We start from the raw sequence: 12,500 nt of genomic DNA, 5'->3' as shown, positions 1-12,500 counted from the left end.
AAGTAAAGTATGCTCTGTGGGAGGGAGCGTGGGACAAGGATCCCATTGGAACATGTGGGAGGTGGGTTGGGCATCAGAGTGAGGAAGAGACAGCTGAGTTTTAGGTAGAGGAGGAGACAGGTCAGGGACATTCCAGGAAGAGAGGACACTGCGAACAGATGCATGGAGATGCCTGGCCCAGACAGAAGACTGCAATTAGCTGGACTCTTGTATTTCAAGGGAGAATGATGAGAGCTGAGTGGAGGTTGAGAGGGAGGGACTAGATTGTGATTGTTCAGTTTATATGTCTCTATAAGAAGCTTGGATTATATCCTGACAATAACAGGGAGTCAGTGAAGGCTTTTAAGCAACGATATGACATCAGATACACGTTAAAAAGATTATTCTGGCTGAGGAGTGACTGAGAGGCGACGTTCAATAATAGCTTTTAATGAGATACAGGTTTGGAGTAGAGGTGATAATTGCAGGTCCTGGTTGGATCAGAGAGCCACGGGAGAGTCAAGATCAGAAGACTAAGAATTTGCCCTTGAGCATTTAATGGCCAGACAGAGGAGGGTGCCCAGGGCATGGGATGGCGTAGCCCAAGAGGAAGGAGGAAACCAGGAATGGGGTCAGGCCAACCAGTGGGTGGGTTAGGTTATCACACTGCCTCCCAGCTTCAATGTGTCCCTCCCTCTTTTCCAGGGGATGGAGTAGACTTTTTGTCCTGGTTTCTGAATGCTCTGCACTCAGCTCTGGGGGGCACAAAGAAGAAAAAGAAAAGTAAGTCATGTCACTTGTGAAAGGGAGCTCTGTTTTGTTTGCTTCCTTTTAAGAACTTTGCAACTTCCCATCCGTTTCTAATGAACCCTTTAATCTTTCTGTGCTGGCGGGTATCTGTGAACACATGAATTTTGTTCTTGAATAGGCTCCTCTCTATATTTTTCTTTATTAGAATATGGTTATAGCCACTAGAATTTTTAATATGTGGAAATGGATGTAATTATGCTCTAGAAATCCCAGCCCTGAGGGGCTGGGCAGTGTTGTAGGCTACTAAAGTTAACGTGAGGAGGACTCCGTGGGTGGACTGCCTGGCTTGTAAGTTGACTGGTAATGCACACTGGAAGCTATTCCTTGCCCTGAGCCTGTACTTGGAGAAAGGAGGCCGGCCTCCATACAGACTCTCAGACCTGTGCTCCTTCGCATCCATGTTGGCTTTGCAATGTTAGACACTTTTTATGAATGCCAGTTAGCTCAGAGAGTGCTGAGCTAATTAGCTCAGAGTGCTGAGTAATTTTGGAGTCCTCATGCAGTTTCTTCCTGTCTTCTTCCTGTGCTCTGGTGGTGCTGGTGTTTCTTGTTGTGGGGTTGTGGCCTGGTGTTCCTTCTACTAGATGGCCCTGCGCTGCCACCAAGTGTCCTTAGCCTGTGCACACCATCTGAGTTGTCTGACTTGTGTCCTTGAGGATTGTAGAACCATGTTGTGCTTTTTTTGGGGTTCTGTTTTCAATTTTTTTATTAATCCTCACTTGTTCTCCATCGACTTTTTAGAGAGAGTGGAAGGGAGGGGGAGAAACAAAGAGAGATACACATCAGTTGGTTGCCTCCTGCACATGCCCCAATTTGGGGCCGGGGACGAACCTGCAACTGAGGTACATGCCCTTGACTGGACTCATACCTGAGACCCTTCAGTCCACAGGCTGACACTCTAACCACAGAGCAAAACAGTCTGCTCCATTCTTTAGTTTGTCATTTTCCTTTGATGTCTGATGCATGGTAATCACTGCCTCCCTTTGCAGGCAGCATGTGGTCATGGGAAGTTCCTTGGATGTGCAGTTGACCCTTGAGCAACATGGGGGTTAGGGGTACCAACCCCCAGTGCAGTAGAAAATCTGTATATAACATTGACTCCCAAAACACTTAATTAGTAATTGCCTGCTGTTGACTGGAAACATTACCAATGACATAAAAAGTCAGAACATGTTTTGTATGTTATAAGTATTATATTCTGTTTTCTTACAATAAAGTAAGCTAGAGAAAAGAAAGTGTTATTTAGAAAATCAAAAGGAAGAGAAAACACATTTGTAGTGTTGTACGTATTTAATGAAAAACATTTGCCCATTTATTGTAAAACAAGGGTCAGCTGTATCTTGTTTTGCTTGTGAAATTTTTTGTGACTCGTAAATCTCCACGCTCTGTAAATTACTCATTCATTTCAAATGCACTTAATTTTTCTCTTATGGGCCAGGCCCGGTGCTAGAGGGTCAAAGGCATTTTTGTGGAGAAGACAGATATAAAATTATTTACACAAATAATACCATTGTTGGCTTACATTGCAAAGATACGTCTATGTTTAGTGACAGCTTTGGATCTTATGCTTGGAAGGTGTTCTAAATCAGAAATTCAGAAGTTAGGACTATATTTTGGAAATGTTTGCCAACCTGACAGAGTTTGCGTTTTGATTTCTGTTTGTGCAGCTATTGTGACTGATGTGTTCCAGGGGTCCATGAGGATCTTCACTAAAAAACTTCCTCATCCTGATCTGGTGAGTGGGTTGAACCTGAGTCTCAGACTGATTGTGTTGCCTGAGGGGATATAGGGTTGACAGAGATGCTCAGAGAACAGTGTGGCCTCTTGCCCCAGGAGGAGGTTCTACAGTACACCTGCCAAGTGGTGGTCTGCCCATGAGCGAGCTGAGGTTTGGGAGTTAGTGGCTGGATAGGGCCTGTTGGTTTAAGTGGTCTGGCCATTGGGTGGTGCTGGCGTGTTTTTTTCAGAAGTTCAGGTAAGCTTTTTAGATCATTTAAAAGCTTTAAAAATAGCCTAGTATTAAAGTGAACTCTCTGAAGATGGAAGCCCGTCCGTTCTTGCATTCATCCATTCAGGTGGTGAAACTGCCCAGTCTGATGACTTCATCCTATATAGTAAAAGGGTAATGTGCAAATTGACCGGACAGCAGAACGACCAGTTGCTATGATGCGCACTGACCACCAGGGGGCAGACGCTCAATGCAGGAGCTGCCCCCTTGTGCCCCCCGGGCTTATGGCTGGCGAATGCAGCGGTCCACCACCAGGGTAGTACTAAGGATGTCCAACTGACAGCTTAGGCCCGCTCCCCAAGGGCTCCTGGACTGTGAAAGGGCACAGGCGGGGCTGAGGGCACCACCCCCCACTCAGTGCCCCCAGTGCATGAATGTCGTGCACTGGGCCTCTAGTTTCAATATACAGTGGGGCCTTGACTTACGAGTTTAATTCATTCCGAGACCGAGCTTGTTAAGGAGCTTGTTAACTCAAATTACTCTATCAACTCAATGCAAAAAATCGGCCGAGAGACAGCTGGTATCTCAAAAAACTCGTTAGTAGGGACACTCTTAAGTCAAGACCCCACTGTTAAAGAAGCACAATGTAAATGTAACAAAACCTTGTTTCTTCTATCTGTAGTGGTCTCAAGCTGCTCACACTCCTTCCCTCTCCCCCTTCCCCCCATTCATTTTCAGCCAGCAGAAGAAAAAGAACAGCTGCTTCATAATGATGAGTACCAGGAGACGATGGTGGAGTCCACCTTTATGTACCTCACTCTGGACCTTCCCACCGCACCCCTCTACAAGGACGAGAAGGAGCAGCTTATCATCCCCCAGGTGCCGCTCTTCAACATCCTGGCCAAGTTCAATGGCATCACTGAGAAGGTATTCCATTTGCACACCAGCCCTGCTAATACCCCTTCCTCTCTCTTGACTTTCTAAAAAAATGTTTTTTGATTTTTAGATGGAGAGAGGGAGAGAAGGGAGAAACATTGATTAGTTGCTTCCTGCACACCCCCCACTGGGGACCGAGCCCGAAACTGGGGCACGTGCCCTAGCCAGGAATCAAACTGGGGACCTCTTGGTCCATAGGATGATGCTCAACCACTGAGCCACACCGACTGGGCTCTCTTGACTTTTTATTTATTTATTTATTTATTATTTTTATTTTTTTAATATATTTTATTGATTTTTTACAGAGAGGAAGGGAGAGATAGAGAGTTAGAAACATTGATGAGAGAGAGAAACATTGATCAGCTGCCTCCTGCACATCTCCTACTGGGGATGGGCCTGCAACCAAGGCACATGCCCTTGACCGGAATCGAACCTGGGACCTTTCAGTCTGCAGGCTGACGCTCTATCCACTGAGCCAAACCGGTTTCGGCTCTCTTGACTTTTTAATTTTCTTTTTATACTTGGAAATTACCACACATATGTAATGTAATTATTATAAAGTGTGTTGTCCTAGGTGAGCCTCCCAGACCCCAGACCCCGTGCTGCTTCTAGCTAATCACCCCCTAACTCTTGAGTTTAGTACCCTCTCTTGTATTTCTCAAATGTCCCTTAAACCTTCTGCCTCTGGTTAGTATGGAGGAAGGAGGGGTATGTAGGACAGTAGAATCTCATAAAGGTAGGAAAAATTTCCATCTATTAAAAAATATAACAGTATTAAAGTGGGAAAAAACAACTAAAATATAAATAAACAATTTTTACTGTATCAAGTTAAAAGTTTCTTTTTATCTGCTGAGTTGTTGCTTGGTATGATTTCAGTCTTCTTGAATTTATTAAGCTTGTTTTGTGGCCTAATGTGATCTGTCCTGGAAAATGTTCCATGTGCACTTGGAAAAAAAGTCTTTGGGTGAAATATTCTATAAACGTATATTAAGTTGAACGGGTCTAATGTTACTTACATTTAAGGCCATTATTCCCATATTAATTTTCTATCTGGATGATCTATTCATTGATGTGAGTTGGCTATTAAAATCCCCTATTATTGCATTACTGTGGATTTCTCCCTTTATGTTCATTAATAATTGCTTTATATATAAATTACATATATATATATATATACACACACACACACACACGCTATATATATACATATATATATGCTGCTATGTTGGGTGTGTAGATATTTACAATTGTTATATCCTCTTCTTGGATTGACCCCTTTATACTTATGTAATGTCCTTTTTTTGTCTTTTTTACATTTTTTGTTTTAAAGTTCATTTTGTCTGATATGAGTATTGCTATCCCAGCTTTCTTTTCATTTCTATTTGCATGGAATATCTTTTTCTACCCCTTTACTTTCAGTCTCTATGTTTCTTTCTGTTTGAAGTGACTTTCTTGTAAGCAGCATATAGATGGTCATGTTTTTTTTTTGTTTGTTTGTTTTTAAAAAAAATATATATATATATTTAAATACATTTTATTGATTTTTTACAGAGAGGAAGGGAGAGAGATAGAGAGTTAGAAACATCGATGAGAGAGAAACATCGATCAGCTGCCTCCTGCACATCTCCCACTGGGGATGTGCCCACAACCCAGGTACATGCCCTTGACCGGAATCGAACCCGGGACCTTTCAGTCCGCAGGCCGACGCTCTATCCACTGAGCCAAATCGGTTTCGGCAAAATATATTTTATTTATTTTTTGACACAGAGGAAGGGAGAGGGATAGAGAGCTAGAAACATCAATGAGAAAGAAATACCGATCAGCTGCCCTCTGCACGCCCCCTACTGGGGACGTGCCCGCAACCAAGGCACATGCCCTTGACCAGGATCGAACCCGGGACCCTTCAGTCCACAGGTTGACATTCTATCCACTGGGCCAAACAGGTCAGGGCGATGGTCGTGTTTTTTAATCTATTTGGCCACCACCTATCTTTTCATTGGAACATTTAGCTCATTTACATTTAAAGTAATTATTGATAATTATATACTTACTGTCATTTTGTTTATTGTTTTGGTTGTTCTTATAGTTCCCCTCTTCTATGAATCTCTCCTATTAATCTCTTCTCTTATGGCTTGCTGGTTTTCTTTAGTGTTTTGTTTGGGTTCCTTTCTCTTTATTCTTTGTATATCTTTTGTACGTTTTAGATTTGTGGTTACCATGAGGTTTGTGTATATAATTTTATATCTTAGCAGTCTATTTTAAGCTGATAGGCATTTAAGTTTGAATATATTCTTTAGGTACTACATTTTTATACACACACACCCATGCTTTGTTATTAATGTCATGTTTTAGATCTTTTTTTTTTTTTTTTTTTTTTTAAATATATTTTATTGATTTTTCACAGAGAGGAAGGGAGAGAGATAGAGAGTTAGAAACATCGACGAGAGAGAAACATCGATCAGCTGCCTCCTGCACATCTCCCACTGGGGATGTGCCCGGAACCCAGGTACATGCCCTTGACCGGAATCGAACCTGGGACCCTTCAGTCCGCAGGCCAATGCTCTATCCACTGAGCCAAACCGGTTTCAGCGATCTTTTTGTATTATATCTTCTAACTACTTCTTATAGTTTGAATTTGGTATTTTTTTCTTTTGACCTTTGTAGTAGCTTTCACTGTATTTATTAAATGTTTGGCTTTACCTGTGAGTTTTTTTCCTTTCTCATGTTATTTCTTGTTATGGTCTTTCTTTAGCTTTTCTTGTAAAACTGGTTTAATGGTGATAAATTCTTTTAGTTTTTGCTTGTCTGGGAAACTCTCTCTCCTTAATTTTAAATGATAACGTTGTTGGGTAAATTATCTAGGTTGTAGGTTCCTTTCCTTTTAGGACTTCAAGGAAGTCTGCCACTTATTTCTTTCCTATCAAGTTGCTGCTGAGAAATTAGCTGATGGCCTTATGGGGTTTCCTTGCATGTAATTCTTTGTTTTTCCCTTGCTTTCTTCAAGATTGTCTTTTCATCTTTAACTTTTGCCATTTTATTTATTTATTTTATTTTTATTTATTTTTTTAATATATTTTATTGATTCTTTACAGAGAGAAGGGAGAGAGATAGAGAGTTAGAAACATCGATGAGAGAGAAACATCGATCAGCTGCCTCCTGCACATCCCCCACTGGGGAAGTGCCCGCAACCCAGGTACATGCCCTTGACCGGAATCGAACCCGGGACCCCTCAGTCCGCAGGCCAACGCTCTATCCACTGAGCCAAACCGGTTTTGGCAACTTTTGCCATTTTAAATACAATGTCTTGGTGCGAGTCTCTTTGGATTCATCTTATTTGGAGCTTTCTGTGCTTCCTGGACCTGGATGTCTGTTTCCATTTCCAGGTTAGGAAAGTTTTCAGCCATTATTTCTAAAGTTTCATTTCTTTCATTCTTCTCTTTCTGGGATCCCTATAATGCTAATGTTTGAGTACTTGATGTCAGCCCAGAGGTCTTAAATTAGCCTCATTTTTAAAAATTCTTTTTTTATTTTTTGATGTTCTGTTTGGTTGATTTCCATTAGTCTGACTTCCAGGTTGCTGCTCTTCATATTAGCTAATTTGCTGTTGATTCCTTCTGATACGCTTTTTATTTTCATTGCACTTGTATTCTTTAGGTCTGCTTGGTTCTTTTTTGTTGTTGTTAATCCTCACCTGAGGATATTTTTCCATTGATTTTTAGGGAGAGCGGAAGTGAGAGGGAAAGACAGAAACATCGATGCGAGAGAAACACCGATGTGAGAGAAATACATTGATTGGTTGCCTCCTACATGAACCCTGACCGGGGCCTGGGCCAGGGAGGAGCCTGCAACCAAACTACGTGCCCTTGACCGGAATTGAACCTGGAACCCTTTGGTTCGCAGGCTTTATCCACTGAGCAACACTGGCTAGGGCTGGTTGGTTCTTTTTTTTTTTTTTTTTTTTTAATATATTTTATTGATTTTTTACAGAGAGGAAGGGAGAGAGATAGAGAGCTAGAAACATCGAAGAGAGAGAAACATCGATCAGTGCCTTCTGCACATCTCCTACTGGGGATGTGCCCGCAACCGAGGTACATGCCCTTGACCGGAATCGAACCTGGGACCCTTCAGTCCGCAGGCCGACGCTCTATCCACTGAGCCAAACCGGTTTTGGCTGGTTCTTTATTATACTTTATAACTCTTTGTTGAAATTCTCCCTAAATTCGTCTATTCCACTCTCAACTTCGGTGAGCATCCTTATGACCATTTCTTCGAATTATTTTTCAGGCAAATTACTTATTTCTGTTTTCTTAGGGTTTTTTTTCTGGAGATTTTTATTCCTTCATTTAAGAGATATTCTTATTTTTATTTTGTTTGACTTTGTATGTTTGTTTATTTGAATTAGACAAAATAGCTATCTTTTCCAGTCTTGAAAAGGTGGCCTTGTGTAGCAGTGGCCTCTGTGTAGGCCAAGCGTGCGGTGTTTTTGGCAGGCTGTTTAGGAGCCAGGCAGGTGCCTACGGTGTCTGGGGCACTGGCCTGCTGACTGGAAAGCTCTGGTGGGAAGGCCAGGTGTGTGTGGTGATGCCTGTCGATCCTCTTTGCTCCCTTTGTTCAGGGTCGAAATGAGCTTAGGATGCATCCAGGAATGCGCTGTGGTGACCCAGCAGGGAGGCCAGAGTGCCTGGGTAGAGCTCTGCCCGCCCCGTCGAGGTGGAGGGGCTGTAAACTGTTCACCAGCTCCTCCCGCCCTGGAGAATTCACAGTCCCCAGAGCTCCCAGCCTTCTGTACGCAGTCTCTTACTGGTTGTACAGAAAACAGTCCTGTGGAGAAGCGGGGCAGGGCAGGTGCTTACAGCGCCGGGGGCACAGCCTGCTGGGCTGGAGCAGCTCCTGGAAGGGTGACCAGGGGGAGTGGTGACACCCTGATGTTCCTGCTTGCTCCCTGTGGAGGCAGAAGGCTGGGCGATGTCCTTGGGAACACTCTGCAGGTCCTTGCAGGTAGGCGGAAGCACCTGAACAGAGCTCTCTCCCAACCGACGGAAGTGTGCTCACCAGCTCCTCCAGCGGGAGCCTTTCCGCGGCCCTGAGGGCTCCTGTGGTTGCCCGGCCTCCTCTATTAGGTCTCTTCTTTCTCCTTTTTGTTGCTCAGAAGCTGTTCATTCAGCGCTCAGTTGTCTCACAGGAGTAGTTGCTCTCAGTACACATTTGAGTTTGTTCATGGGAAGGGGTTTGTTCAGCATGTTCCTGCTCAGCTGCCATCTTGGAGCTCCCACCGCTGCATGTGTTTTGGGCACACATCGGAACTTCCTTCAGCAGCAGTAGCTGGAGGCAGAATGAGAAATGCTGACTTCCTGTCTCTCCTGGGAAGACAGTCCTCTGGGAGCCCAGGGGAGGGAGCCCTGTGTTGCCGGCTGTACCAGTCTGGAGGGGATTTTCCATCTCACTGAGTTTGGAGGGAGAGGAAGGGACAGGTCTTGGCTCAAATACCACCAACTCTCATTTTTCTTACTGGACTAGATTATCTTTTAGTAAGATTTAAAAAAATTTTTTTTTGATCGTAACTGAAGGATATTTTTTCCACTGATTTTAGAGAGAGTGGAAGAGAGGCGGGAGGAGGAGAGAGAGACAGAAACATCGATGTGAGAGAGCCACATCAATTGGTTGCCTCCCACATATGTCCCAACCTGCAACCCAGGTACATGCCCTTGACCGGAATTGAACCTGAGACCCTTGTTGTTGTTGTTAGTCCTCACCCCAGGATATTTTTTCCATTAATTTTTAGAGAGTGGAAGGGACGGAGGGTAGGGTAAACGAGAGAGAAACATCAATGTAAGAGACACACATTGATTGGTTGCCTCCCACAAAAGCCCCGACTGGCACCAGGGATTGAACTTGCAACTCAGGTATGTGCCCTTAACTGGGAATTGAACCCATGACCCTTCAGTGTGTGGGCTGATGCTCTAACCATTGAGAACACTGGCCAGGGCCAGACTTTGGATTTAACCGACAAAATTTCCGGTCCATATGTCATATGTGAAAATTAATACTCTTTTAATTTTAAAATGCTTTTTTTTTTTTTTTTTTAAAATTTTTTCCAAAGTGTTCTGGGGAAACACTTTTTTTTTTTTTTTTTAATATATTTTTATTGATTTTTTACAGAGAGGAAGGGAGAGGGATAGAGAGTCAGAAACATCGATGAGAGAGAAACATCGACCAGCTGCCTCCTGCACACCTCCCACTGGGGATGTGCCCGCAACCAAGGTACATGCCCCTGACCGGAATCGAACCTGGGACCCTTCAGTCCGCAGGCTGACGCTCTGTCCACCGAGCCAAACCGGTTTTGGCTTAAAATGCTTTTAACCAAGATTTGTTTATAGTTAAATTAACAGCTTATTTTTTGTTATTTATTCACTGTTATTTTTAACAAATTTTAGCAAATAGGCCATATGTTGGAAAATGCACTAGAATTCCATCAACATAAATCTATATTACATATCTATCTACAGCTATAGTCTACATATTTAAATCCAGTCCACTTCATAAACTATGTTCGGCATGTGATCACATCAGATCATGAGTCACAGTTGGTTCTGTTGTCGCCTGGGTGACTTTCTGCAGCAGTTTTAACACATGTTGGCTGATGTTCCCATGTGCACTAAGCCACGCCCCAGCCGAATGCATTTGTTTACTCGCGGTGACTGGTGAATGCATGCATTTACTAGACCTATTCAGAATAAATTTAAAATTACAATAATAAAAAATAAATAAAATTACAGTAATATATAGAAAACTTCTGTGAAATTAAACTTTTCATATATACTTAATTTTAATTACACAAATATGTCTACATAAGTAAAAACAGGTAAATTAACTAATTTTTCAATTTTTTAACATGCATTGGAAAAACCTACTTTATTACATAACGTACTTTCAGCTTTAACAGACACCTTTTTGGAATTAGTCTGTTATATTGAGCTTTTACTGCATGTGTATCTTAAAATTTTTTGAAAGCCAAACTGGCCAGGGCAATCCTAATTTTAAATTAAAATATTTTTCTGGGAAACTTGGGGTCCCTGAAGGGATCTGTTGTTACTCCCAGAAATCACCCACTCCAGAGAGCGATTTCTCATTGGTGTTTCCTCTTTGGTTACGATTAGTTCTTCACTCCTATCTCTTAGTTTTTACTGTGCTAAGTTGTGTTGTGTTGAGGAGAAATACATTTATGTGCACTAGCTTTTAAGCATCTTGGGCTGAGTAGGTTGTCCTGGGTCCTCCACCATTCAGTCTCCTGAACATGCTGAGTGAGTCCTCAGTAAATGTTACCTGACAGATTGCACTCGACCCACGAGTCTTTGAGGAGGAAGGAACATGGCAGTGTGTTGGCACCTCTGCTGGAACACCCTCAGTGATGAGGGTTTCTCACTGCTTCATAGTGCCTGTTCATTGGGTGCATGCATCCGAAGGCCAGGAAGTTCTTCCTTATTTTGAACTAAGTAGACTTTTATGGTTTTAATTCTGCAGCTTTTAACATAGCCTCTTTTTCACTTGACATTTTTGTTTTCCTTGTAGAAACGGACGCCCACAGTTGAGGGAATTTAGTCTGCTTTAGCCAAAGTCTTCTTCCTAAGCCTTATACATGATTTCTGGGATCAGGTGTCTTGTGAATTCTAAGTATAAGGCAATTATATGAAAAACTCAAACCAAAGCAAACCTCGTGCCCCTGCTCCGGTACTCGAGCACTAATTCGATAGTTTTCTTTCTGTCTCTAGGAATATAAGACTTACAAGGAGAACTTTCTGAAGCGCTTCCAGCTCACCAAGCTGCCTCCGTATCTAATCTTTTGCATTAAGAGATTCACTAAGAACAATTTCTTTGTGGAGAAGAACCCAACTATTGTCAACTTCCCTATTACGTGAGTATTACCCTGCTTCAGTTCCTCTTAGGGGGAGTGAGCCTGAATTTCTTTTCATATTTTTGTACCATTATTAATTTTGAAATGTTTAGTTGGAAATTGCAAGGAACAGAGCCTACCTATACTATGTAAGTTAAGAGTTTTTATTTGAAGACTATACTGGTAAATACTTCAAGGGCCTCAAGAATAGATGTTTATCTGGAAGCAATCCCCCTTTTACCTTCTTTCCTGTTGTTTGCTGGGAATTTCATTGTGAAAAATAGTTGATAAAAGTAGAGTAGGACAGCCCTAGCCAGTTTGGCTCAGTGGATAGAGCATTGGCCTTTGGACTGAAGGGTCCTGGGTTCGATTCTGGTCAAGGGCACATGCCTGGGTTGTAAGCTCGATCCCCAGTGGGGGACGTGCGGAGGCAGCTGATCAATGATTCTCTCTCATCATTGATGTTTCAATCTCTGTCTCCCTCTCCCTTCCTCTCTCTGAAATCAATAAAACTATATTTAAAAAAAAGTAGAGTAGGACAGGTAGGATCCTGCCTGGCTTTGCAGATGCTCCGGAGCAGTTAGATGCATCTGTTTGCTGGTCATCACTTCTTGCCACTGCAGTTGGGCGTGGACAGTGGGATGACTCCAGGTTGGTACTCACAGTCTAAAGTTCAAAGTTCAAAGTTCTGTCTAGAAGTGACCACTAGATGTAACACTGTTAGCAGGTCTTGCGAATCCTTTCAGGTTCACATTATTGCGTTTCGTGTTGTGAATGCTAGCACATCAGACAGTTCTGCAAAGATTGGAAATATGATATAACTAGAGGCCTGGTGCACGAAACCCGTGCACTGGCGAGGATGTCCCTCAGCCCCTGCACCCTCTCCAGTCTGGGACCCCTTGGGGGATGTCCAACTGCTGATTTAGGCCCGATCCC

At 42.8% G+C, this 12,500-nt stretch overlaps 1 protein-coding gene across 4 annotated transcripts in view; it reads left to right on the top strand.

Moving 5' to 3' along the window:
- The window catches only part of USP39 (ubiquitin specific peptidase 39), a 29,681-nt gene that overhangs the window by 11,833 nt on the left and 5,348 nt on the right, over positions 1 to 12,500 (top strand). For all 4 annotated transcript variants that reach the window (XM_081101136.1, XM_081101135.1, XM_081101137.1 and 1 more), the window contains 4 exons: positions 685 to 762; positions 2,457 to 2,524; positions 3,476 to 3,664; positions 11,443 to 11,585. In XM_081101136.1, the coding sequence (XP_080957262.1) occupies positions 685 to 762; positions 2,457 to 2,524; positions 3,476 to 3,664; positions 11,443 to 11,585 (478 nt within the window). The remainder of the gene's footprint in view (positions 1 to 684; positions 763 to 2,456; positions 2,525 to 3,475; positions 3,665 to 11,442; positions 11,586 to 12,500) is intronic.

The sequence above is a fragment of the Myotis nattereri genome (genome assembly GCF_964212035.1).
Source record: "Myotis nattereri genome assembly, chromosome: 10".
Lineage (NCBI taxonomy): Eukaryota > Metazoa > Chordata > Mammalia > Chiroptera > Vespertilionidae > Myotis > Myotis nattereri.
The sequence above is the reverse complement of the archived record's forward strand: the minus strand, read 5'-3'. Positions and strand labels throughout refer to the sequence as shown.